Source organism: Trichechus manatus, unplaced genomic scaffold (genome assembly GCF_000243295.1).
Source record: "Trichechus manatus latirostris isolate Lorelei unplaced genomic scaffold, TriManLat1.0 scaffold00121, whole genome shotgun sequence".
Taxonomy (NCBI): Eukaryota; Metazoa; Chordata; class Mammalia; order Sirenia; family Trichechidae; genus Trichechus; species Trichechus manatus.
Window position 1 is genome coordinate 773,598 of NW_004444057.1, and position 23,290 is coordinate 796,887.

A 23,290-nucleotide genomic window follows, 5' to 3' on the forward strand; every position below is an offset into this window, starting at 1 on the left:
TTCTCTTGGAGTCTACCCATCAAAAGGGACAAACCATCTCACCACAAACACTACACACTCCATAAAAGCAAGGACTCTAAGGATATTGCAACCTCCTCACCTGCCCATTCCTCTCCTGTCAGCTGGGGTGGGGACTGATAGTAGTATCTACCTCTTTGTAGGTTCTGAAAGGAGGTATCAACTGTTGAAATTTCATCAGAGGCTCTCTTTTGTAATGATGGTCCATTCGTCCCCCTGCTGTGGGCTCTGGTAACTGGTTTTAGAATAACAGAGAAAGTCCCATTCAATATTCTGTTACAGTGGTTTTATAAAAAATGTTTAGAGGGAGGTCCTGATATAATTACGTGACTCTTTGTTTTCTGACAGACCTTGGTTGAATATGGAGCAAATGTCACCATGCAGAACCACTCAGGGGAAAAGCCTTCCCAGAGCGCTGAGCGGCATGGCCACACCCTGTGCTCCCGGTACCTGGTAGTGGTGGAGACCTGCATGTCGCTGGCCTCTCAGGTGGTTAAGTTAACCAAGCAGCTAAAGGAGTAAGTGTCCTATGTGGCCTATAACAAAGCCTGACTTATAATTGGTTGTGCTTAGGTTTCAGCTTAGGGCAGTGGCGGTTCAGTGGTAAATTCTTGCTTTCCATGCAGGAGACTTGGGTTTGATTCCTGCCTAGTGTATCTCATGCATAGTCCCCACCCGTCTGCCATGGAGGCTTGTGTGTTGCTATCATGCTGAAGAGGTTTAGGGGAGCTTCCAGACTAAGACAGGTTAGGAAAAAAGGCCTGGTGATCTACTTCTGCAAATAAACCAGTGAAGATCCACAGCCTGTCGTGGGGATGGCATAGAACCAGGCAGCATTTTGTACTGTTGTGCATGGGGTTGCCATGAGGCAGGGGCCGACTTGATGGCAGCTAACAACACCAACAGGTTTCAGCCAAGTACTTTTATAAGCTTTCTTCATTCCAGTTGTACAGTGAATTCCTAACATTCTCCTCATCTTTTCTTCCTTTGTCCCAAGTCCTCACAGCCACTGTTAATGATGAAGATGCCATCTCAGAAAAGATGATATTAAATTAAAAAGTGCAAAACAAGCACCCTCAGCAGGGAATTTAGGCCTTTCTCCTCTGTTCACATCTCGGGGCCAGACAGATTACGTAGCAGGGTGTGGAAAGCACACACCGGTACCATCCCGGAGCTTCTATCGTTAATATGCCAGGAAATCAAAAAGAGCATGAAAGAAGACTAGATCTGGGCTGGTTTCTTAGTTTTCTCAAGGAGAAAAATGTATATTTGGTAAATTATGGACAGACAACTTCGTAACCCTCAGCCACTAAACTTATTTTAAAAGTTAAGCAGATGATTCATGAATCCCCAGAATGTAGTGCTCAGTCAGCATGAAGCTGCTTAAAATACTGTATACTAGCTAAAGTCACTTCCTTTCTTGATAAGATTGTTAAACTGGTACACATTGTTTATCTAGATGTTAGGGAAGAGTGTGTCTGGGAGATTGTTTTGACATGCTTTAAGAAAGGTGGGCCACATGATAGGTAGGTCTTTAGTGGGTTGAATAATTAAGGAACTGACGCCCACCTGAGGGAAGATCTCTACTGGCTTGTTTCAAAGCTCTGGCCTTAGACCATGCCAAAGTGGGAACGAATCACTGAAAATCAGAATTAGTATTCAAAGTAGTATGGACAGATTAGGAGGCTAATCCTTAAAAATTATGGAACTCTGCTTTTAAGTTATAGTTTTCTTCCCGTGAATACAGTTCATTTGAAAAAAGACCTGGTGGTAGATGTGAGGCCTTAACTGATTGTAAGTATAATTGATTCAACAATATGACAAGACCTTGGACCCTCTGACTCCCTGCTAAGCTCGGGGAAACCTCCTTCCTCTCTCTACTACCACTCTCTTCCCTTAGAGACACAAGCCTGTACCCCACACCCCACCCCCATACCTAGGCTAATTGTTTTAATGAGTCTAGGCTTTTTTTTTTTTAAATTAAAATCTAAAAATGAAGGGGTTATTGCTCTGAGATACTCTTTACACCTTAAACTGAAATTATCCGTTGAGGTCACCTTTTAGCTAAATAACAAATTGGCTCATAAAATAAAGAATATCATCTGTGAGTAATGAGATCCTTTTAAAAAAGTATCTGTGTGAGACCAAATAGTCAAAAGTTACTTTAAAGCAAATATGAGAAGGTAAGGTAAGGGGGCAGAGAAGCTAGGTTACTGGAAATTATATAACCAGAATGAAATGAATGAGAATGATGAAAAATGTAACCAATATATCACTGAATAATTTGTGTAGAAATTATTAAATGGGAACCTAATTTGCTGTGTAAACTTTCACCTTAAACACAATACAGTATTATAAATAAATAAAAGGGTTACTTCTGAGCATCCACTTCCCAATTATAGAAAACCCCCCCGGGGAAGATGAGCAGAAAGGTCTGAATGTAGTTGAGGGGGAAGTGTGCACAAATTAATAATTCAATAGGTTATCTTACCACAGTGAACATCCTTGTACACATGTCTTTATGTACACCTATACCTGTTGCTGTCAAGTCGATTCCAATTCATAGCGACCCTATAGGACAGAACAGAACTGCCCCATAGGGTTTCCAAGGAGCAGCTGGTGGATTCAAACTGCTGACCTTTTGGTTAGCAGCCTAGCTCTTAATCGTGTTACATGTATAGGTATTCCTAAAGATAAATTTCTAGAAAAGAAATTGATAGAACAAAGGGCATACACATTTAAAACGTGGTTAGGTATTGCCTAGTTGTTGTTGTTAGCTGCTGTTGAGTCGCCCCTCCAACTCATGGCAACCTCATGCACAGCGGAATGAAAGGCTGCCTGGTCCTGCCCCATCCGCATGATCGGTTGCAGTTTGGACCATTGGGATCCATGGGGTTTTCATTAGCTGATTTTCAGAAGTAGATTGTCAGGCCTTTCTTCCTAGTCTGTTTTAGTCTGGAAGCCCCACTGAAACCTGCCGGCGTCATAGCAACACGCAAGTCTCCACTGACAGTTGTGCAGATTGCCTAATAGCCTTCCAAAAATAATGTCCCAGTTTCAACTCCCTCAAATAGTGTATGGACCTATCCAAAAAGAGGAACTTCAGAATGGTCCAGTAGAATGCTTTTTCTAAAGGCTCATATTCAGAGAAAACATGGCAAAACATTCTCTACAGTCTCTGTACCATGGAGTCTGAGCAGCTTTCGTGAGTTATAATAGCTGTTTTATTGGCAGATTCTTCAAGGTCAGGGTCTTGGCTGCTCTCTCTGTTGATGATCCCAGGATAAAATACACATATACACTAATAGCCAACAGTCCTTCAGTTCTCTCCAGAGCTAAATGCTGTGGACACTTTTATAGAAGTACTTAGGCCAATGACAAGATAAAATATGAGGGGTTATGTTGTAGATGCCAGTCTTTTACTTTCTGTGTGCCTCAGTGAAACTGACAAAACCAGAAATGAATAGATAATCAACTTAGTATAGCCACAGTCCACTGTGCACTCCAGGGCCCAGGGTACCAATAACTTAGATAGGTGCAGGAGAAAAGATGGGAAACATTGCCTTTTCAGTCCAAAATTCTGGGTGGGAGACAGTCTTGAGTGCCTTTTCCTACTAGAATACCAACTCTTTAAAAACATGGTTACTATTTAGAAATGGCAACTTTTGGCTCTGATGAAGTCCTAATCTATGAGCCTAGGACTGTGCTCATGTATTTTCTTTATTTAATTAAAATCTATAAGTCCTTTAGCATTTAAAGAATAGAGTCATTCTTTTCATATTGACCTTGCCTGTAAGCAGCTGAGGATTTTAGTCATTAGTCAACCCAATTGCCCTCAAATAGTTAATTCTTGAATATGGTGTCATTCACTTTAAGACACCTAATAAACCTTTTGAAAGCAGACCATAATTTGTCTTCATCTGTTTTACCCTTCACTGAATATTTTTCTAAAAACTTGATATGCAATACCAACTAGCAAATGTGGGAAGAATAGAATGTGGTAATGCATTTTTTTTTCTTTAGATCAGAGTTGGCAAATTACAACCCATGGGCCAAATCCAGCTCACTGCTGTTTTTGTGAATAAAGTTTTATTAGAACATAGCCACACATTCATTTATGTATTGTCTAGGGGTGATTTTGTGCTACAAAGGCAGAATTAAGTTGTGACAGAGACCATAGAGTTCATAAGCCTAAGATATTTACCCTCTGACCCTTAAGAAGAATGTTACTGTCTCCTGCTTTAGACAATGAAGTTTTCAGCAGGTGAGTTTGCCAGAATTAGTGAGATAAAATGAGAACACAGAATTCTTTGGTCTTAAGGATGAAATGTTAGGACTAAGACTGACCACTTTTGAAAAAAAAAAAAAAGTAGATATTGCTTGGGGCTTATGGAGGGGTATCATCAGAACCCGCTCTCACAGAATTTGATTTAGGCAGCCAGTGGTTGTTGAGTATGTGTAATGACACTTGGCAAGGAGGACACTGGGCTTCTTTAAGCCAGTTTCTATGGTTCAGCAGTCATTTTAAGAATGCTTGTAACTCATGACAGCTGCTACTGTGTTTGATGCTAATTGTATTAGTTTTCTATTGCTCCTATAACAAATTATAACAAGAAAAATCAGTGGCTGAAAACAACACAAATTTGTTATCTTACAGTTCTGTAGATCAGAAGTCCACTGCAGATCTCACCAAACTAAAATCAAGCTGTATTCCTTTCTGGAGGCTCTAGAATGAGAGGCTGTTTCTGCTTGTTGGGGTTGTTGACAGAAGCAGTCCATTGTGGTTATGGGACAAGGTCCCCCTTTTCCTGGTGGTTGTAAACTGAGGGTCATTGCAAACTTCTAGAGGCTGTTGCATTCCTTGGCTCACAGCCCCCTCCCTCCATCTTCAAAACCAGCAACCATGTATTGAGTCCTTCTCACACTTTTAATCTCTCTGACCTACTCTTCTGCCTCCTATTTCCTCTTTTAAGGACTCATGTGATTAAATTAGACCCATCTGATAATCCAGGATAACCTCCCTATTTTAAAATCAGCTCATGAGCAACCTTAATTCCATCTACAACTTTAATTGCCTTTTGCTGTATAAGGTAACGTATTCACAGGTTTCAGGGATTATGATGTGACTATCTTTGGGGGGCCATTATTCTGCCTACCAACTAATACTACAGAGTTCAGTAAATACTGCTTATTCCTGTAAATTCAGGATCAGTTTACTGTACTTATTTATATAAGAAAATGCCAAGTTATTTAAATTGTTTTTTCCCGAAGTGGAAATTGTTTTGTTTTGTCTTAGTTATCTAGTGCTGCTAAAACAGAAGTACCACAGTTAGGTGGCTTTAACAAACAGAAACTTATTTTCTCACAGTTTAGCGGGCTAGAAGTCCTAATTCAGGGCGCCAGCTCTAGGGGAAGGCTTTCTCTCTCCGTTGGCTCTGGGAGAAGGTCCTTGTCTCTTTTTAGCTTCTGTTCCTTGGCTCCTTGGTGATCTTCATGTGGCTGCATGGCATCTGTCTTCCCCCATCCGTGCTTGCTTGTATGCTTAATCTGCTGTTTTATATCTCAAAAGAGATTGATTTAAAACACACAAATACTTCCTCATTAACATAAGAAAGAAAACCCGTAGTCCCAAATGGGAATATAACCACAGGTAAGGTAGGATTTACAACACCTATTTTCGGGGGACACAATTAAATCCATAACAGTTTTGCTGTAATCACTAAATTAATAAAATTATCTTTTTTAAACCAAATAATTTAAAAAGAGTAAGTAAAATTTTGAAGTATATTCTTACAGATTTTTCCCTATTGGTATATGTATATATAGCAATATATACATAGTTGGTTTTCTTAAAAATAAGATTATACCACACATACTATTTTATAGCTTCCCTTTTTACTTAATACCTTAAGGAAACCTTTCCTATGCCTTTAGGTATAAAAATATGTTATTATTTTTAATAGATGCTATTATATAAATAATCATAATTGATTTACTTAGTCCTTATTGATGAGCATTTAGATTACTTACAATTAACGTCCTTTTGGGTACTTTTGATTGATTCCTTAGGAGAATTTCTGAACTTTGAGGATAAAGATTATATGCATTTTTAATAGTTAGTGCAAGTTATCATGAAAAAAATTTACATCTACTTATTTACAGTAGTAGCCAGGTATTAAAGAGATTATGTGTTTTCCCTTAGACAGACAGTGGAACGTGTCACACTGCAGAACCAACTCCAACAACTCCTAGAAGCCCAGAGATCAGAGGGCAAATCACTCCCTTCTTCCCCCAGGTAATACCAGGAATGTTGGTGTCTAGAGTTCTTAAGTATCTCAAATCTCTGAATCTTTTAGAGTTCCTTTTGAAAGGATGGCAGCAGAAAACCTTTTGTTCTTATAAAGAGGAATAAAAATGATATTAACAGTGGAAAAGCCTGAGTATTTCTTCATCTATGAAATGGGAATAAAGTATAAATTCATAAAGCTGATGAAGATGGGATTAAAATTGAGAAAAACCCATGCAAAATTGATGTGTAAACAGTAAAACAATAGACAAATTTAGTAGTCATTCTAGTGGCAAAATATATGAGACATGTTACGGTTTGGTTATGGTTGCCACTGTGGAGTATTTGCAAATTGCTTTGAAAAGATATTGTGACTATTGTTATTCCAGGAGCTCCAGTGGCACAGTGGTTAAGATCTTGGCTGCTAATCTAAAGGTTGGTGATTTGAACCCACCAGCCGCTCCATGGGGTAAAAATGTGGCAGCCTGCTTCTGTAAAGATTTACAGCCTTGGAAACCCTATAGGGTAGTTCTACTCTGTCCTACAGGGTTGCTATGAGTCAGAATTGATTCAGGGGCAGTGGGTTTATTCTTATTCCATTCTTAGTGATTGGTAAGTTAGTAGTGGTAGTAAAAGCCATGCGGTTACTTGTCATCAGGTCATTTTAACCCAGCAGGGAATCATCTCATACGTCCTTCTTCCTCTTTTCAGTTCACCGTCCTCACCAACTTCCGGAAAGTCCCAGTGGAAACCTCCAGATGCAGATGATGAATCTATAGCCAAAAGCAAACCAGGAATCCAAGAGGGGATTCGGGTTCTTGGAAGCCTGTCGGCATCCAGCCGAGCTAGGGCCAAAGCAAAAGATGAAGATTCTGATAAAATCCTACGCCAGTTGTTGGGAAAAGAAATCTCCGAGAATGTCTGCACCCAGGAAAAGTTGTCCTTTGAATTCCAGGACGCTCAGGCATCCTCTAGAAATTCGAAAAAGATTCCTCCAGAGAAGAGGGAACTGAAGTTAGCCAGGCTGCGGCAGCTGATGCAGCGGTCACTGAGTGAGTCTGACACAGACTCTAACCACTCTGAGGACCCCAAGACCACACCTGTGAAAAAGGCTGACAGGCCCCGGCCGCAGCCCATTGTAGAAAGTGTGGAGAGTATGGACAGTGCAGAAAGCTTACACTTGATGATAAAGAAACACACCTTGGCATCAGGACGCAGGTTTCCTTTTAGCATCAAGGCCTCCAAATCCCTGGATGGCCATAGCCCTTCTCCCACCTCAGAGAGCAGTGAACCAGACTTGGAATCCCAGTATCCAAGCTCTGGGAATACCCCCCCAAACCAAACCCCTGGGGACACCACTCATCCCAGCCCTGACAGCACTGCTGCCCAAAAAGTTGCCACAAGTCCCAAGAGTGCCCTCAAATCTCCATCTTCCAAGCGCCGAACATCTCAGAACTTGAAACTCAGAGTTACCTTTGAGGAGCCTGTGGTGCAGATGGAGCAAACTAACCTTGAACTGAATGGAGAAAAGGACAGAGATAGGGGCAGGGCCCCCCAGCGGACCTCCACAAGTAGTGAATCAGGAGATCAGCTGAAAAGGCCTTTTGGAACCTTCCGATCCATCATGGAGACACTAAGTGGCAACCAGAACAATAACAATAACTATCAGGCAGCCAACCAGCTAAAGATCTCTACCCCACCCTTGACCTCTCTTGGAAAGAAGACAACAGACACCAAGGGAAATCCCATGAGCTTGGCTAGCAAAGGAAAGAATAAGACAGTGAGTACTGCTTGGAGACTATCCTTTTTCTTCCCCCTTGAATTGGTTATGCTGTAGTTTCTAGCACTAGACATTGTTGATCAGTGCCGTCTTAAGAGAATCCACAGAAAACTCCATAGGTTTGCACAGAAAGCCAAACTGACATGTTTCTAATGAGACATGTCATGTTAGAGGGTATACCCTTTGTTCTTCCTTTGGAAAATACTTTAAGAGAGAAAAGTAGGTAAATCACAAGAAATGATATTCTAGCCCCTTGATTTACCTGACTGGCTTGATCCTTGGGTGTTAGAGGTTCTAGACTAGGAGGCATTTCTACAAGATGAAACTACCAGTCAGTGTGAGATGGGCCCTTCTTTGGCACTGATTCTGCGTCAGGAAGAGTTTGTTCTCTTCATGTGACTGAATAGTTTATTTTTAAGCCCCGTTAAAAAGCATATAAATAGCAACTCTATTTCCAAAGTCTTAACCACTCAATTTTGGAAGGACCTTTGAATGAATACACCACAGGAACCTCCACATTGGCATTTTAAAATACAGGCCTCCAAGTGTTGATAGGAAAGCTATAGAAGTCTGAAGTGTTTGCCAATACAGAGGGGATGGCAGAGTGTCCCATGAACTATATTTTATAATTGCATTTATTGGAAACCATGCCCTATAATCTGTGGCTTACATCCAACGAATAAGAGCTGTGAACGTCTTTTTAGGCAACGTTTCCTGCACACTCTGTGCATACCATGCCATCAAAAAACAGTATAGCAGCCAAAATGTGAAGCTCTTTCTGTGGAATGAAATGACCCAGAATATCCACCATACAATCTAGTTAAACCACCTAGTGGAGCGTTAGAGCCTGCATAATTCATTATTTGCTATAAGGTTAAAATCCCATTACAGTGAGGTTTAAGTACTTTTTGAGGTACCAAACTCAAGGTTTAGTTACTCTCTCTCTAATTAATTGAACACCAATTTTTTTCAGTATACATCAATTTCCACCATGGATTATCCTTGTTATAAAGAACTTTGGCACGCATTTGTTTTAGCTATAAAGGTCATACTTGTGCCCCAAAAAGCAGATCTATTAGGTTAAATGTGTCAAAACTTAAATTTCTTGAATAAAACTTTTCCAAGTAACTTAATGGATTCTCTCAGTAGTAAAAGAAGAATCATCTCAACAATTCCCATGCTCCTTAAAGTCTGTACTAAGTGCTGTCCTCTAGTCTGTCTCCCGCATGCTTCATATTTATTGAGACTTGTGCATGTGTTGAGCTTGTTGCATGTTTTCAGATGATTTTTAATTGCACCTCTGTAGGAGACTTACGGCAGCTGCATCAGTCTTTCCTCTAACACGCTGATTGAAGAGCGTCTGCTTACCTATGCACGGTACGTGGTGCTGGGGGATGTGTTGCCCAGCATTGCCATGGCCTTTGCTTGGAATTGCATGAGTTTTTAAATCATGAACCTGGAGCACCTCTGAGCAGGGGCTGACATGAAGGAAGAAGATTATGGCTCTTCCCCCAAATAGCAGCAGGCACAGACTGTTAACTGGGCCAGTCAACGAGCCAGGCTTATGAGCGTTCACTAGAGAAATAAGGGATTTTCTAAGACAAAGTGTTTATAATTCAAAATGTATGAACCTATATACATAAAAGAGAAAAGATCATCTTTGGAGGTCCCTGACGGCTGGGACATCTCCTTGAGCAAAGTCCTCCAGCAGCGTAGGTATCCTCTTCCAGGAAGATGCCCAATTCGTTGACAATACAGGAAGCAGGAAGCAGTAAATAGAAAGCAGCAGAGGGAGAGTCAGTGTCTCTTGACCGACTTATTTCAGAAGAGTTAAGCCCCCAAACCTATTTTATAGGAGACTGTAGCTTTCATAGGAGCCCTGGTGGCACAGTGGTTAAAGCTCTTAGCTGCTAAGTGAAAGGTCGGTGGTTCGAACATACCAGCCGCTCCATGGGAGAAAGATATGGCAGTCTGTTTCCATAAAGATTTACAGCCTTGGAAACCCTATGGGGTAGTTCTGCTCTGTCCTGTAGGGTCACTATGAGTCAGAATCAACCTGACAGCAGTGGGTTTGGGTAGCTTTTAAATCATTTTTAAAAGAAAAATTATGACATGCCATTTCAGCACTCTTTTCTTCCAAATCCTCAAAAGAATGTGTATGTGGTATGTGAGTGTATGTGTTGTGGGTATGAATTTTAGTTCATAATACTAGGGTGCAAGGAATGTCACTCTCCTTTTTTTCCCCACTAAATCAAATTTAATCTGCCCCATGTCTCTCCTCAGGCTGGAGGGAAATTAAATCTCAGTCATTTTAGGGATGCCCCTCAGAGCCTCATTAATTCAGTACATTGAAGGAAGAACCTTGGAGCTTCATTCTTTACTGGTCACCCATGATCTACTTGGGTCAGGATCTGTGTTGCCTGAAAGCAGGCATCTGGGCTGCTTTCAGCCACACTCGGGCAGAGAATTTTGGCCAGCGCTGAGATCCTAATGCCTCGGGTACAAAGGGAATAGAACAAAACTACACATTCCCTTCCCAGACTTTGGGATAGGCCCACTTCTGTTGTTCCCACCCCATACCCTTCTGCCTCCATCTTGGGTTGGGCATGTTGGCTGGTGCCTGGAAAATTCTGCTTTTGTCCTAAAACAGAAGTCAGCAGCAACACCCTGAGGCAAAGAAGCACAGAGATTTGGCAAACTCTTTACGAGGGGAAGGAGAATACTCATTTCTTCCAGGCTCCTATAGGAACTGGGAGCAAGGCAATTAGTATCTCAGTAGATTCTCCTGCCAGAAATATTTTATTCTGTTTTTTTACAAGCAAGAGGACAAAGCTGAACAGTCTGCTATAATAGGATTACAGAAATCCGAGCACAAAATGAAGTTGTGGGCCTACTCAGATATCTGACACTAGGTTACATTTTCCTACTCAGCTTAATCCTTCTAAAGGCTCAATCTTGGAACCTAACAGATTCACTGGCTTTACATAGTAATAGTTTGATTTCAGCAATAAACACTTTAAAACTCCTGAATTAAAATATTCAGTGTATTTAAATAAGCATTCAGACCCTTTCCCTTCCCAACCCCGTAAGTTGTTGTTGTTAGTTGCTCTCAAGTCAGCTCTGGTTAATGGTGACCCCGAGTACAACAGAACGAAACCTTGCCCAGTCCTGTGCTATCTTCATGATCTTTGGCGTGCTTGAGTCCATTATTGCAGCCACTGTGTATTTTGAGTGCCTTCCAACCTAGGGGGCTCATCTTCTAGCACTGTGCTGGACAATATTCAGTTGTGATCCAAAGGGTTCTCTTTGGCTAATTTTCAGAAGTAGATCATCAGACCTTTCCTCCTAGTCTGTCTTAGTCTGGAAGCTCCACTGAAACGTGTCCACCATGGGTGCCCCTGCTGGTGTTTGAAATACCAGTGCCATAGCTTCCAGCATCACAACAACATGCAAGCCACAAGAGTACAATAAACTGACACCTGAGTGGTGGACCCCATAAGTTAACCTATACCTTATTAAGATTTTAGTTTGGCATGTGTTTCCACTAAAAGTGGAAACTCTGATTCTTTCACACTAGAGAAGAGTCAAGGAGTTTCACAACTGAGTTTCACGTGTTCCTGAGAAGTAGCAGAGGTTTCTCTGATTCTCTCATAATCATACAGAGGGATAGAGAACTTGGCCTGGTTCACTCGTTAAATAGAACAAAGATGGATCTTTCTAGTGGAAATGAAGGTTCCTTGGAAAAATTAAGACTAGAGTGGGAATGTGGGCATAAAAAACACCTAATTAACTCTAATTCCTGCTTCATTTTGTCTATGGGACTCCAATGCAAGAAGGAAAGGAACCCAAGGGTATATCTATGAGTGATCCCTTCACATCTTGGCCCAAGAACTTGCTTGAAGGCCAAATGGCTTCTCTCAGGTAGCAGAGATTTCCCATGTTACTTTGGAGAATAATGTCAGTCCATCTGTTGGGTTGGAGTTGGCTCCAGATGTTATAGCCACTCAAAGGTCCTATCAGTACAGCTCTGGGAAAAAGTGGGGTAATGGATACCAGTTCCAGGGGTACACTGGAGTCTCATTTTAGTTACTGAAAAATTTATTTTCCCTAGTAAGGAAAAAATAGGGCCAATAAATACAACATTTTAAAGAATGTAGGCTCTGTGTATGGGTTCTGTTTGCTATTTATTTTTCTAAACTGATCACAGCTTGATAGCAAAAAACTAAATTTCTTTTCAATGCCCTTTAAAATTAGATTCAACTCTGTTACTTTGAACAGCCTTCCCAGTGTGTTTTAACTGCAGAGGATGACTTTGTTTATCACAAGCAGATTTATCTTTATTTTTTCTTATAAAGAACAAGTTGATGCCGAGTTATTACAACTCCAAGGGAATGTTTGCAATTTCTTGTCTCTAAATGCCAATGAAACAGTCATTTCCCACAGTTTAAGTCTGAGATCTGTAACACATGAAGTGAGCGGTTACCGACAAGCAGAGAGCATTAACCCCTAGCCACTACCAGTCACACCCTCTCTGACCACATGGCACCATTGCCTGAGGGGTTAGCATCAGGAAGCTGCTAATCCCAGAACCAGCATTAGAGTGGACTTCTTAAAAAGACATTCTCATTAAGCAATAAACACCATTAGTGTGGGTTTTACTGCTGGGAATTAACCGCACTGGGAATTATGTATCTGATACCAAGGGCTTGAATCCAATATTTTGCATCAATTTCAGGGTTGTTCAACAGCCACTTCAAAGAGAGTGGTCTTTTTGGCCCATGGTGATGTAAAGGTATGGCAGTGGTCATCTGCTGTGCCCAATAAGTCAGAATTTGGAACCCCTCCCTCCACCAGGTCACACAAACACTGTCCTTATTGTCGGGACATCATATTAAACAGGAAAATGAGCAAGGATGTGGAAGACATTGGGAGAGTTGAGGTGAGGCCCTGGCTGAAACTTGCTCCCAAGCAGAGCATACCCTCAGCACTATTGAACAGATTCATGATGGGAAAATACAGGCACAAAAAGGAGCCCCTCCCTGATCCTGCTGACTGAATGTACCGTTGTCATCATTGCACTGTCTATAAGCACATAATCGCATTTCAACTTTGCCTTAAAGTTTTGGCCTTTAAAGTTTTAATCTGTATGCTTTTTAAGGATCTTGAGGCGATAACTATAATTACTCAGCCATAAGTGTGTTACCAAGCTATCCAGGTATTATGTTGCTAACAAATTTCTAGAGTGAATCTTACCAATGTAACAGTTCAGAAAAGTGTGTTAAAGTGCTAATACTAAAAAGGAATTTAGTAAAGTAATTGGTGTTTATCACTATAGACATTAGAGTTTCTGCTCAAAAACCATTCTTTTAAGTTCTAAGCCCTGATCTGAAGTATATTTTCTGTACATTTCCATTTCTAATATCTGGAGTCCAGGGCTAAACAGCAGGGGAGGAAAGGTGTCAGCCAGGTAACTGGGATGATTGCCTCTGCTCCAGAAACCCCTAGAGCAGATCTGGTTCCACCCCCCACCCCCGCTGTCTCCCTGTGTTTCCCCGTGTTCTTTGGTCCTGTCCCTCCCACCCCTACCTCTGCCTCCCTAGAGTTCAGATTGCATGCAGAAGGGAAACCTTCATTTCATACTGCAGCTTTGTGCCTATGTCTAGGGGGAGGGGAGGAAACTTCAATCTTGAACCATTTCTCCACAGATTATATAAATTGACATTTTCTCCTTTAAAGGAGGGTATACTTTTGGTTTATTATTGGTTTTTGCATAGTAGAATTATAAGAGAATTATCTACTGAAAAGGTAAAATTGTGTGTATAGAAAAATGCCCATATTGTGGGGAATATTTAAAATAATCAGATCCTTCCCGTATCTAAGCACAACTTAGCAAACTCTATAAAACCTGGCAAAGTTCCCAAGAGTAATGAGAGAAAGATTCACAATTGGGGTTTCTTTTATACCCATGTGGGAAAGGAGGAAGCAGATTCCACCACAGAAAGACAGCAAAACAAAGTTTAGTACCAAAGTATAATGAGTTAAGACATAGAAAAAGCTGTTGTAATGAAGACCCCATGTTCTGTCGTAAAGCACTCCTCTAGTAAGCCAGGAAATGAAAATGTGGAACTCGTGAACACCCATGACCTTTCAGTAGGAAGGTACAGAGGGAAGACCTGCCTTAGAAACCATAACCATTCCACCAGGAATATTCTTTCAGCATGCTAGTCATGTTTTAAGGGCAGTAAGAAAACAAACAACTCCTCAATGGTCCAATTTTCAATTATGTAACCCTGAAAAAACCCATTGCCTTTGAGTCGATTCCAACTCATACAGACCCGATAGGACAGAGTAGAACTGGCCTATAGGGTTTCCAAGGGTGTAATCTTTACAGAAGCAGACTGCCCCATCTTTCTCCCAAGGAGCAGTTAGTGGGCTCCAACCACAGATCTTTTGGTTAGCAACAGAAACCTTAACCATTGTGCCACCAGGGATCCTTTCTGTAACCCTAACGGGGGTATATAGTCTTAGTGTCATATTTGCACCACGTGTTTGCCACCACTAGGGGCATCCTTGCACATTGAAAGAGGAGGGTTTGTCTATAAACTCTTATGAGGCTGGGTTTTTAAAGTGATATGTCAGTTGAGGTTTAAATGTACCAAACAGAGGCTTTTCCCAGAGGGTTTCCAGGAACCTTCATGAATCATCACTACCTCTTCCCCAGCCATTTTCTTCGCTTCTGTTTTGGCCGTGTACTGAAGACTGTGTTTGAGAGCTAAGCTCAATGTCCTTTTCCTTCCCACACCAAGAACAGTGCAGACTTAAAACCATCCTGAATGCCACATTCCTGGATTACCATTTCATCCATTTCAACGATGTCTCCAGCTCTGAGCTATGCATTCTATGGTGCCAGATGAGGCGTGGTCTCCACCCAGAGTTAGCAAAATTCAAATTTTAAAGGCCATAGTCTGCCTTCACTTCTGACACCATCTGTTAGTTCGGGGGTGGGGGTTGGCATTCCCAAAACCACTCTCAGGTTTGATAATTTTCTGGAAAGTCTCACAGAACTCACTGAAAGCTATTATACTCTCGGTTGTAGTTTATTGTAGGGAAAGGCTACAGCTCAAGATCAGGTAAAGGAAGAGATACATAAAGCAGAGTCTGGGAGGGTTCCCAATGAGAACTTTCTATTGTCCTGTCCTGTGGAGTCAGGACGTGTTACCCTACTAGTATCGAAGTTTGACAATACACACAGAGTATTGTCAACCAGGGAAGCTCATCTGAGCTTTGATGTCCAGAATTGTTATTGAGGCTTTATTACATAGGCATGATTGATTGATTAGCCATGTGGTTGAACTCAGTCTCCATGTTGGATGATAACATGTGACCCAGAATCCCCACCCTAAATCAACATTGTTGATCTTTCTGGCCTCTTCAGCCCACATCCTAGGACTATAGGGTGTGGCAGGCCCCACCCTAAGATCCAGTGTAGCCAGATGCACCCTAAACAAAGACACCCCTATCAGATATGACATAGATTATCTTCCAGAAGTGGATGGCAAAGGCCAGACCTCTCTTTGGACAAGGCCAAATTCTTTACTATACAGTCCCTGCCTTCAGAGGTATCATAATCAAGTGAGGGTTAAAAAAAGGATACAGTTAAAGCATTGGTAAGTGCCATGAAAGGTATATGAGCTTCATGAAAGCAGTGACCCTCAATGGTGTCTGATGGCACCATTGTATCCCATTATACCTACAGTGTCTGGCTTGGTGCCTGTCATGTGGTAGAGATTTCATAAATATCTGGAGATGAGGTGAGATAGATAGGAGGAAGAGGGAAAAAGAGATAACACAAAGGACTGATCCCTTAATCACACAGAATGAATGGGAGTGCTGTATAAATCTGGGCCTTTGATTGTAAGTCTGCCTGCCTACAGTGAGTTTTAGTTTGGGTACTCCCCAGTACAAGTTTTCATACTTGAAACTAGAATTCCATTATTCGGTAGATGGGATTTAGAGATGTGTTCTCAGTAAAGCTCTGGAAGAGATCAGAAAAGTAGCAAGGTCTCCCTACTTTGGTTACCAGTGGAAATGTTGAATATGCCTGTAAACCATTTTAGACTAATCCTGTAAAGTTGCTGTCTGATCTTCATGGGCTATGGAAATACGGAATCTATGCCTAGATGAGTCAGCAAGTTATATTGCTTGAGAAACTGTTATTTAAATTTAAGCCATTTCTCCTTTCCAATTTCGGTCACTCAGAATGTGATTTCATATCCAAAAATGAAATTGAGGAGCAGCAAATTATCTGAATAATTCATGCCAAAATTCCCAAACACTTTTGTTCTGTTGAATACTGGAAATTCAAGACTACGTAATTGAGGGGTTCAGAAAGGCTTGAATAATCTTGATATTTTTTGGATAAATGCCTCAGATTAACATTTTACGTGATACAGACATGTCCCTAAACATGCTGGGTTGTGTCCTGCAGAAAGAGTGTTCTTTTTAGTGTTTTTAACCGCATATGTTAAAGCCACACCCTATGTTTAACACCCTATGTTAAATTACCTCCATCAAACTCTAAACGATATTATTGATAGACTGCAACTAGCCATTCTTTTTAAATATTTTATTTTATTTTTGTCAAAGTGATATAGGTAAATTTCCTAATGGCAGTACTAGCGTTATAACAAAAACTGGCTGTCTCCTCCCAGCCTGCCCCGCTCCCTACTCTCAGTGCCCTGAAACAGCCACTTGCTTTTCCCTCATGTTTTCTCTAGTATTCTGTATTTCTAAATAACATGCTCATGAAGATTTTTAGTTTTAGGTATTATCCCTGTTATCTATTGGCATCCTACTATAGAAGATGAAAATAATGATAGCTAACACCAAGCACCTGTAATGTACCAGAGAATATTCCAGGTGCTTTATGCATACTAACTTGTAATCTTCACAATGATTCTATGTGGTAAATACTATTATTATTCAAATTTTGCAGATTGGAAATTGAGGCACAGAGAGGTTCTGTATCTTGCCCAAGGTTACACAGTAATAATGATAATAAATTGTCTCGCCAAGATTTGAATTCAGGCAGTCTGGCTCCAAAATTGACGTTATTAACAATGACCCAATTTTGTCTAGCTCTGCTTTAGCACCCCAACACCCTGCCCTCCAACACACATACCCCTATTTCCTCTTATCCTCATCTTCTCAATCTAGTTACATCACTCTTGGGGTTAAATCATTATTCACTGTTCATTATTTTTATGACTATATACATAATAATCAGAGCTGATCCATGTGGTGTACTATATGTTACATTTTCTTTCTCATGTAACTGTGGAAATAATTTTGATCTCTTAGTTTGCAGTTCATTTCTAAACATTCTGCTGAATCCCAAAGTCATATTTCAGTGCATTGAGACAAATCTAGTAAACTGTGCTTCATTCTGTTCATGGACAGACCCTCTCTTCTGCCCCAGTCATCTGAACTGTTGCTTTCTGGTATTGCTACACAGCTATCCTGACATTTCCCATCTACATCATGCTGGGAGTTCTTTTTGCTACTCTCCTGTGTAGAGCCCTGTTGCCTGAATTTATCTTTTGCTTTTTTTTGGTTTTTTGTTTTGTTTATTCTCTTGTTTTGGTAAACACATCTTTCCATCCAATGAAGGTAAATAGGTGCTAAATTTTTTTGAAAACTTGAATGTCTGAAAATACATTCAGTTAATCCTTATACTGAATTGGGAGTGGTTGGCTGGGTATAGAATGCTAGGTGGAAGTTATTTTCCTTCAGAATCTTGAGTGCATTGTTTAAATTTTTTCTTGCTTTCGATGTGTCTGTTGAGTCTCACCATGCCGCTCTGATTGCTGATCCCTTGGAAGCTTTTATGATTTTTTTATCCCTAATATTTTGATTTTTTGATTCTTTGCCATGATGTGGGTTGTTTTTCATTCTTATGGTGTGGGCACTTTGTAGGTTTTTTCAGTCTGAAGACCTATGTGCTTTAATTCTTGGAAATGTTTTTATATACTTTCTTTGAAAATTTTCTACCTGCCAGTTTTCTCTGTTCACTGTTTCTGGAAATCCTATTATTCTAATGTTGGACCTACTGGTCCTTAGATTTTTTAAGTTTTCTTCCCTCTTTATCCATACTTTGCCTTTTCTAGTTCTTCTTTCTATAGTATTTACTGAACCTTACCTTCCAACCTTTCCATTGAATTTTTTTTGTTACTGCTATAACCGTATCAATTTCCAGTAGAACTTGGTTGTTCTTGTTGTTTTCCCCTTTGTTCATTTTTATAGCATTATATATTCAAATCTTGCTATTTAAATTTGTTACAATCAAAAATATGTATATTTTTATCTTTCCTTCTTATTTACTAAAAAAAAAAGTGACATACTCACAGTTTTGCTTCTTGCTTTTTTTCATCTGACATTTTGGAAGTCTTTATTTTTTAGTACAAAGAGAATTGCTTCATTCTTTTTCACAGTTATATTATTTTGTTGTATAGATGTAATATACTTAATCCTTTCTCCATTTTTATTGATGTTCTGGTCTTTTTCTTATTGATTGCAAGTAGCTCTATCTATTATGAAGATTAACCCTTTGTAATATGAATTACAAAGTTTTTTCTCAGTTTTTTTTTTTTGTTAATATACTTTTTTGAAGTTCAGATCACCTCTGTATCTCTATTCACTTTGACCTCCTTTTCTGTGTTTCTTTTGTTCTCTGTCTTTCATAGTTGAGCTTTCCTCAAATGTTTCCTAATCCCTAACTCTTTCTTCATGTTTAAAGAACAAGACTTTAAAGTTGAATAGAAGCACTGGTTGTGTGCGTGAGGCTTGTTCACTAGTAAACTTAATACAGATTGCTGAGATCTAGACTTGTTTGGAGACACACCAACTGTGTTTGTAGGTCTTTTCTCTTGGACCAGTCAATTCCTCAAGATAAGGAAGCTCCAGTCTCCTGCTGGGCCTGTAAACCTGATTGCCAGCAACCCGGGACTCAAACAGACTGGAGATGGCATGGCAGTTATGTTCCATGGGACGATTTTCACTTAATCCCACAGCCACTAACTCCTTCAGCTGAATCCAGAGTCTCCCTGGTTCACTCTTCGCAGAAAGTAACCTCCTGTCTTCTTCCCAGTTGGGAGAGGGACAGTCACCTGGCTACACTGGTCAGGAAACTAATCTGGAATACAAATTGCTACTTCCAGAAATTTTTCAAATTGTGTTCCTATTTTCAGCACCCACACAACATGCGCTGTTACCCTCCGAAGTACCCAGTACTTCTGATTCACGTGTATTGCAGTGCCAGTTTGTTGGGTTTCCCGACAGTAGACTTAGGTTTCTGTTTTTTCTGCTCCGCTAAATCAGTTCCACGTGTCCATCTACCCTCCAGTTTCTGAAATATCATTAGCATTTCATCTGTTGTCAACTCCTTTCCCATTTCTTTATTCATATAGTTTTATGCTTTTTTACTTCTCTACTTCCACTTTAGTGTTGTTTTCAAAGTAAGGGGTGATAAATGTGTGTATTCAATCCACCATGTTTAACTGGAAGTCCCTAGAATGTCTTTTGACCAACCAGGTTTTTCAGTCTTTCACCTTCTTCCCTTTCCCTTTCTTGTCTGTGGACAATACTCTAAAGTTCTACTCAGAGGGATAAATAGAAACAAGAATTACAACATTCCGGCAGTGATGACGATCAAATATTTACTAAAGAACTAAAATAGACTACATGATCTTGGCTAAAAAAAAAAAAAAAAAAAAGATTTGTGAGTCCATAAAACCATACTTAGGATTCTCCTGCATCCAGATGTGTCCTCATGTTAGTGAGTACCATAACCACAAACAGTTTTTTTTTTCCTCTGGTATAGCAGAAGGAAGGAATTCAGTAATAGGTACACTTGCCTTCAACAGATAGCTCCTCTCAGGAAATTTTTGTATGCAGAGTGCAACTTGTATCTCATGAAAACAAATACATCTGCCCAGAGGAATATTCCTTTAAAAAACACAAAGCTGTTCCAGGATTTGAGTTTCATACTTCTTTCTACTGACTTGATAGGTATCAAGTATTGAGGGAAAAACAACATTTTTGTTCCCTAGTTCCTTCTCTTATCCATTTATCTACTCATTGTCTTCCAACATGCTACTACCCAGTAATCACACAACCAAAGAAAAAGCATTCTTCTTTAAACTTTTAAGACTTAGGCTTATTGGAGAATAAAAAATTTCACCAGTGAATGCATGTAGACACAATTTAAATATCTGTTATTTCCACTTGACTAGCAGTTCTATACGTTCTATCTTGTTTCTTAATGGTAGAATGCCTGGATTCCAATCAGTAAGATTGAGAAATTTCTTCCAGAGCCTAACTAAAAAGTATTTGGTAAGTATGTATTATTATGTGACAATTGGTTTTATTGTTTAAAAAGAGGTTTATATGAAAAGAAAATAATTTGCCTGGTGGAATAAAGTATACTTCTGTGTGGTTTGTGTGAGGATAATTTCCATTTTTCATGAGCTGTTTAGTGGTGTTGTAACTTGACCATAGTTTTATCTAATTTTGGCGTTGTGCTTTCTCTTCCTAGGCATAATGACATCAATAGAAAAATGAAGAAGTCCTACAGCGTAAAGCATATTGCTGAGCCAGAATCAAAAGAACTCTTCTTGTAAATCACTTTTTTATTATCTCTCACTGCGTCCTTTGGACACTAGTGGAAATTTCTTGGACTACACTTTTTGGAAATAAAACCTTGAGAACAAACCCTCACCAGCAGAAGAACAGAATATCAGGATGCCTTAAATTTATAATAGTAGACTGTATAAAAAACATTTTTGGATGATATCTGTGTATATAACCTGTTCTTAAAGAGATACTGTTTAAAGGCATGACTGGGCAAATGTGTTTTCTAGGACTGCATTGATTCAACTGACTCACAGGACATTCATAAGCCACTAACACCATTTTGTATTTCATCAGTTGCATGACCATTTGCTAATGTTGGTTGGACTTCCCCTTCCCCATGATATGGGCAATTTGGGCTCAGCTCCTCAATGAAACCAGGTCAGTTTTCTGTCAAGAGTGTTTTTTGTGTCATTTCTACTTTTTGTATAAAATGTGTTAACAGCCACCTATAATCTTGGGGCACCTACTTTCTAATAAATTTGTGATGTTCTGATTTCTAAGGGACTTTGAGAGTGTTATGATTGCTGATATTTGATTTCGGGAGCAAACTGCCCAGTTTAGCTATTTCCCCATAGGGGTTAAATAAAACATTATAGTTTTCATTAAGTACTAAAGGATCAGACATGCATATAAAGTAAGTCAAATCCTTCTGCCTTCTCAAATCACGGCATCGACATGGGAAAATACTAATGACAACTAAGGATTTAGCCCCTCTTTGGGTCACTTTTTCCTGCCTCTAACACATTATGAGACCTGTCTAATCCCTTTAGGAGACAGTGTGGAGCCTGAGTTCATAACAGCCCTGTCGATGCAGCTCTTTCAATCCATGTAAGCAGTGAGTTCCAGAAGGTTTCATCCAATCATGTAAAAATATAATTCTGTTGAAACTTCAAGAGTTTTACTTTCAAAGTGTTGGCATGACCTATAAGAGGCCTGTCAAGTTTTAGTTTGAAAGTAGAATGTATTTTTACAGTAGGAGGGAGCACAGTATGCTATTAGAAGTCACTAGCAATGTTTCTGCACTCAAATGTGGGCCATCTGTACCCCTGGTGGACAAATAGACCGAAGTACTGAGTTAGGAGGCAATTTTGCAAACGTGAATCATCTGACAAACTCAGGCTTGGTGAGATACAGTAAGATATAGAATAAGGTGCTAATATTTAAGTGCCTCTTATGTACCAGGTACCAGTATGTGGAGATATTTCTACTCCCATTTTTTATAGATTAGAAAATTAAACTTTAGAAAGGTTAAGTCCTATGTTCAAGGCAAAACTACAAGTAAATAGCAGAATTAGATTTTAGTACAAGTTGACTCACTTTCCCTACCACTCCATGCTATCTCCTTATTGTACTGAGTGCTGGACTAGCACACAGGAAACATGAGTCTGTTGTTGTCTCTACTTCTGGACAACTCTCTGGTCTTGGCCGGAGACATTACCTCCTTGAGAAATCTGGAAAATGGGGAGAATGACCTACATACAGAGTCAGTGGGTAGTGCAAATGGTTAAAGCACTCTGCTGCTAACCGAAAGGTTGACGGTTTGTGTCCACCGAGAGGTGCCTTGGAAGAAAGACCTGGTGATTGATTTCCGAAAAATCAGACCTTGAAAACACTGTTGAGCACAGTTCTGCTCTGGCACACAGGGGTCACCATAAGTTGGAATTGACTCTATGGCAACTGGTTTACTGTTTTGGCCTACATACACATCTAGGAGGTTGCTTCCAACCAACTTATAAAGCAACAAGTCTATGAATTTCAGCCAATGTGCTCTGTTCTCATTTGGGTCCTGGGAGGTGATCTTGTTAGAGCTGGGTGCTGTGTGTGGCTCTGCATTTCTCTCATTGTCTTTTCTTCAGGTGAGATGCCCTAGCTTTTGGCCCCTTGCTTTTCAGTTGCCTCCTCACATTGTACTGTTCTGTCCTATTGCTTGAAATTGTATTACAGAATATAGGGCCAGCACCTGTGAAATGTAGATTCCTGTTTTTTGCTTGGTGCCAAGGTGACGCCAGAATCACAAATGAGCTAGCCTTTGGGGCTTAACCTCAGAGTGGGGCCTGCTAAGGAAGGGGACCCAGAAAGTGCTCTCTGCCCCCCAAAGTTCCCAGTTTTGTCCTTAGACTGTGTTTTTAAATTTGAAATTGAAGGAACTGGGGATTCTGCAGAGATTTTATGAGCCAGACACAGAGTTCCCTATTAAATATAGCAGAGAAAATTCCAAGAGTTTCAAAGAAAGAAATGTTACCTCGACCAAGAAAACTCTGACAATTCCTTTGTTTATTGACACTAGCATTTTAGATACAGATACGTCTGTACCAAGTACAGACAGCAAAGATATAAAAGGTAAAATAGGGAAGTTGAACAGATTCAAATCAGCCAAACTGCAAGACAATGCATTCTATGTTTAATGATCTCACTAGGACACTGAAAAAGCTGGCCCTTAAATTGTACACGTACATACCTTTCCCATCCAAATCCTCATAAAATGGAAAAATTAATATTTGCTTGAAATTAGTAGA

At 40.0% G+C, this 23,290-nt stretch overlaps 1 protein-coding gene across 8 annotated transcripts in view; it reads left to right on the plus strand.

The window, feature by feature from the left end:
• The window catches only part of SNCAIP (synuclein alpha interacting protein), a 163,763-nt gene extending 142,380 nt beyond the window's left edge, over positions 1 to 21,383 (plus strand). For 3 of the 8 annotated variants that reach the window (XM_012557825.1, XM_012557826.1, XM_012557829.1), the window contains 4 exons: positions 367 to 536; positions 6,221 to 6,313; positions 7,016 to 8,084; positions 20,677 to 21,383. In XM_012557825.1, coding sequence (XP_012413279.1) covers positions 367 to 536; positions 6,221 to 6,313; positions 7,016 to 8,084; positions 20,677 to 20,682 — 1,338 coding nt within the window. In that variant the 3' untranslated portion in view covers positions 20,683 to 21,383. Of the gene's footprint in view, positions 1 to 366; positions 537 to 6,220; positions 6,314 to 7,015; positions 8,652 to 9,390; positions 9,462 to 20,676 lie in introns of those variants that run through there. The other 5 variants (XM_004384272.2, XM_012557828.1, XM_004384273.2 and 2 more) reach the window with 4 other exon arrangements.
• The last annotated feature ends 1,907 nt before the right edge of the window (positions 21,384 to 23,290 follow it).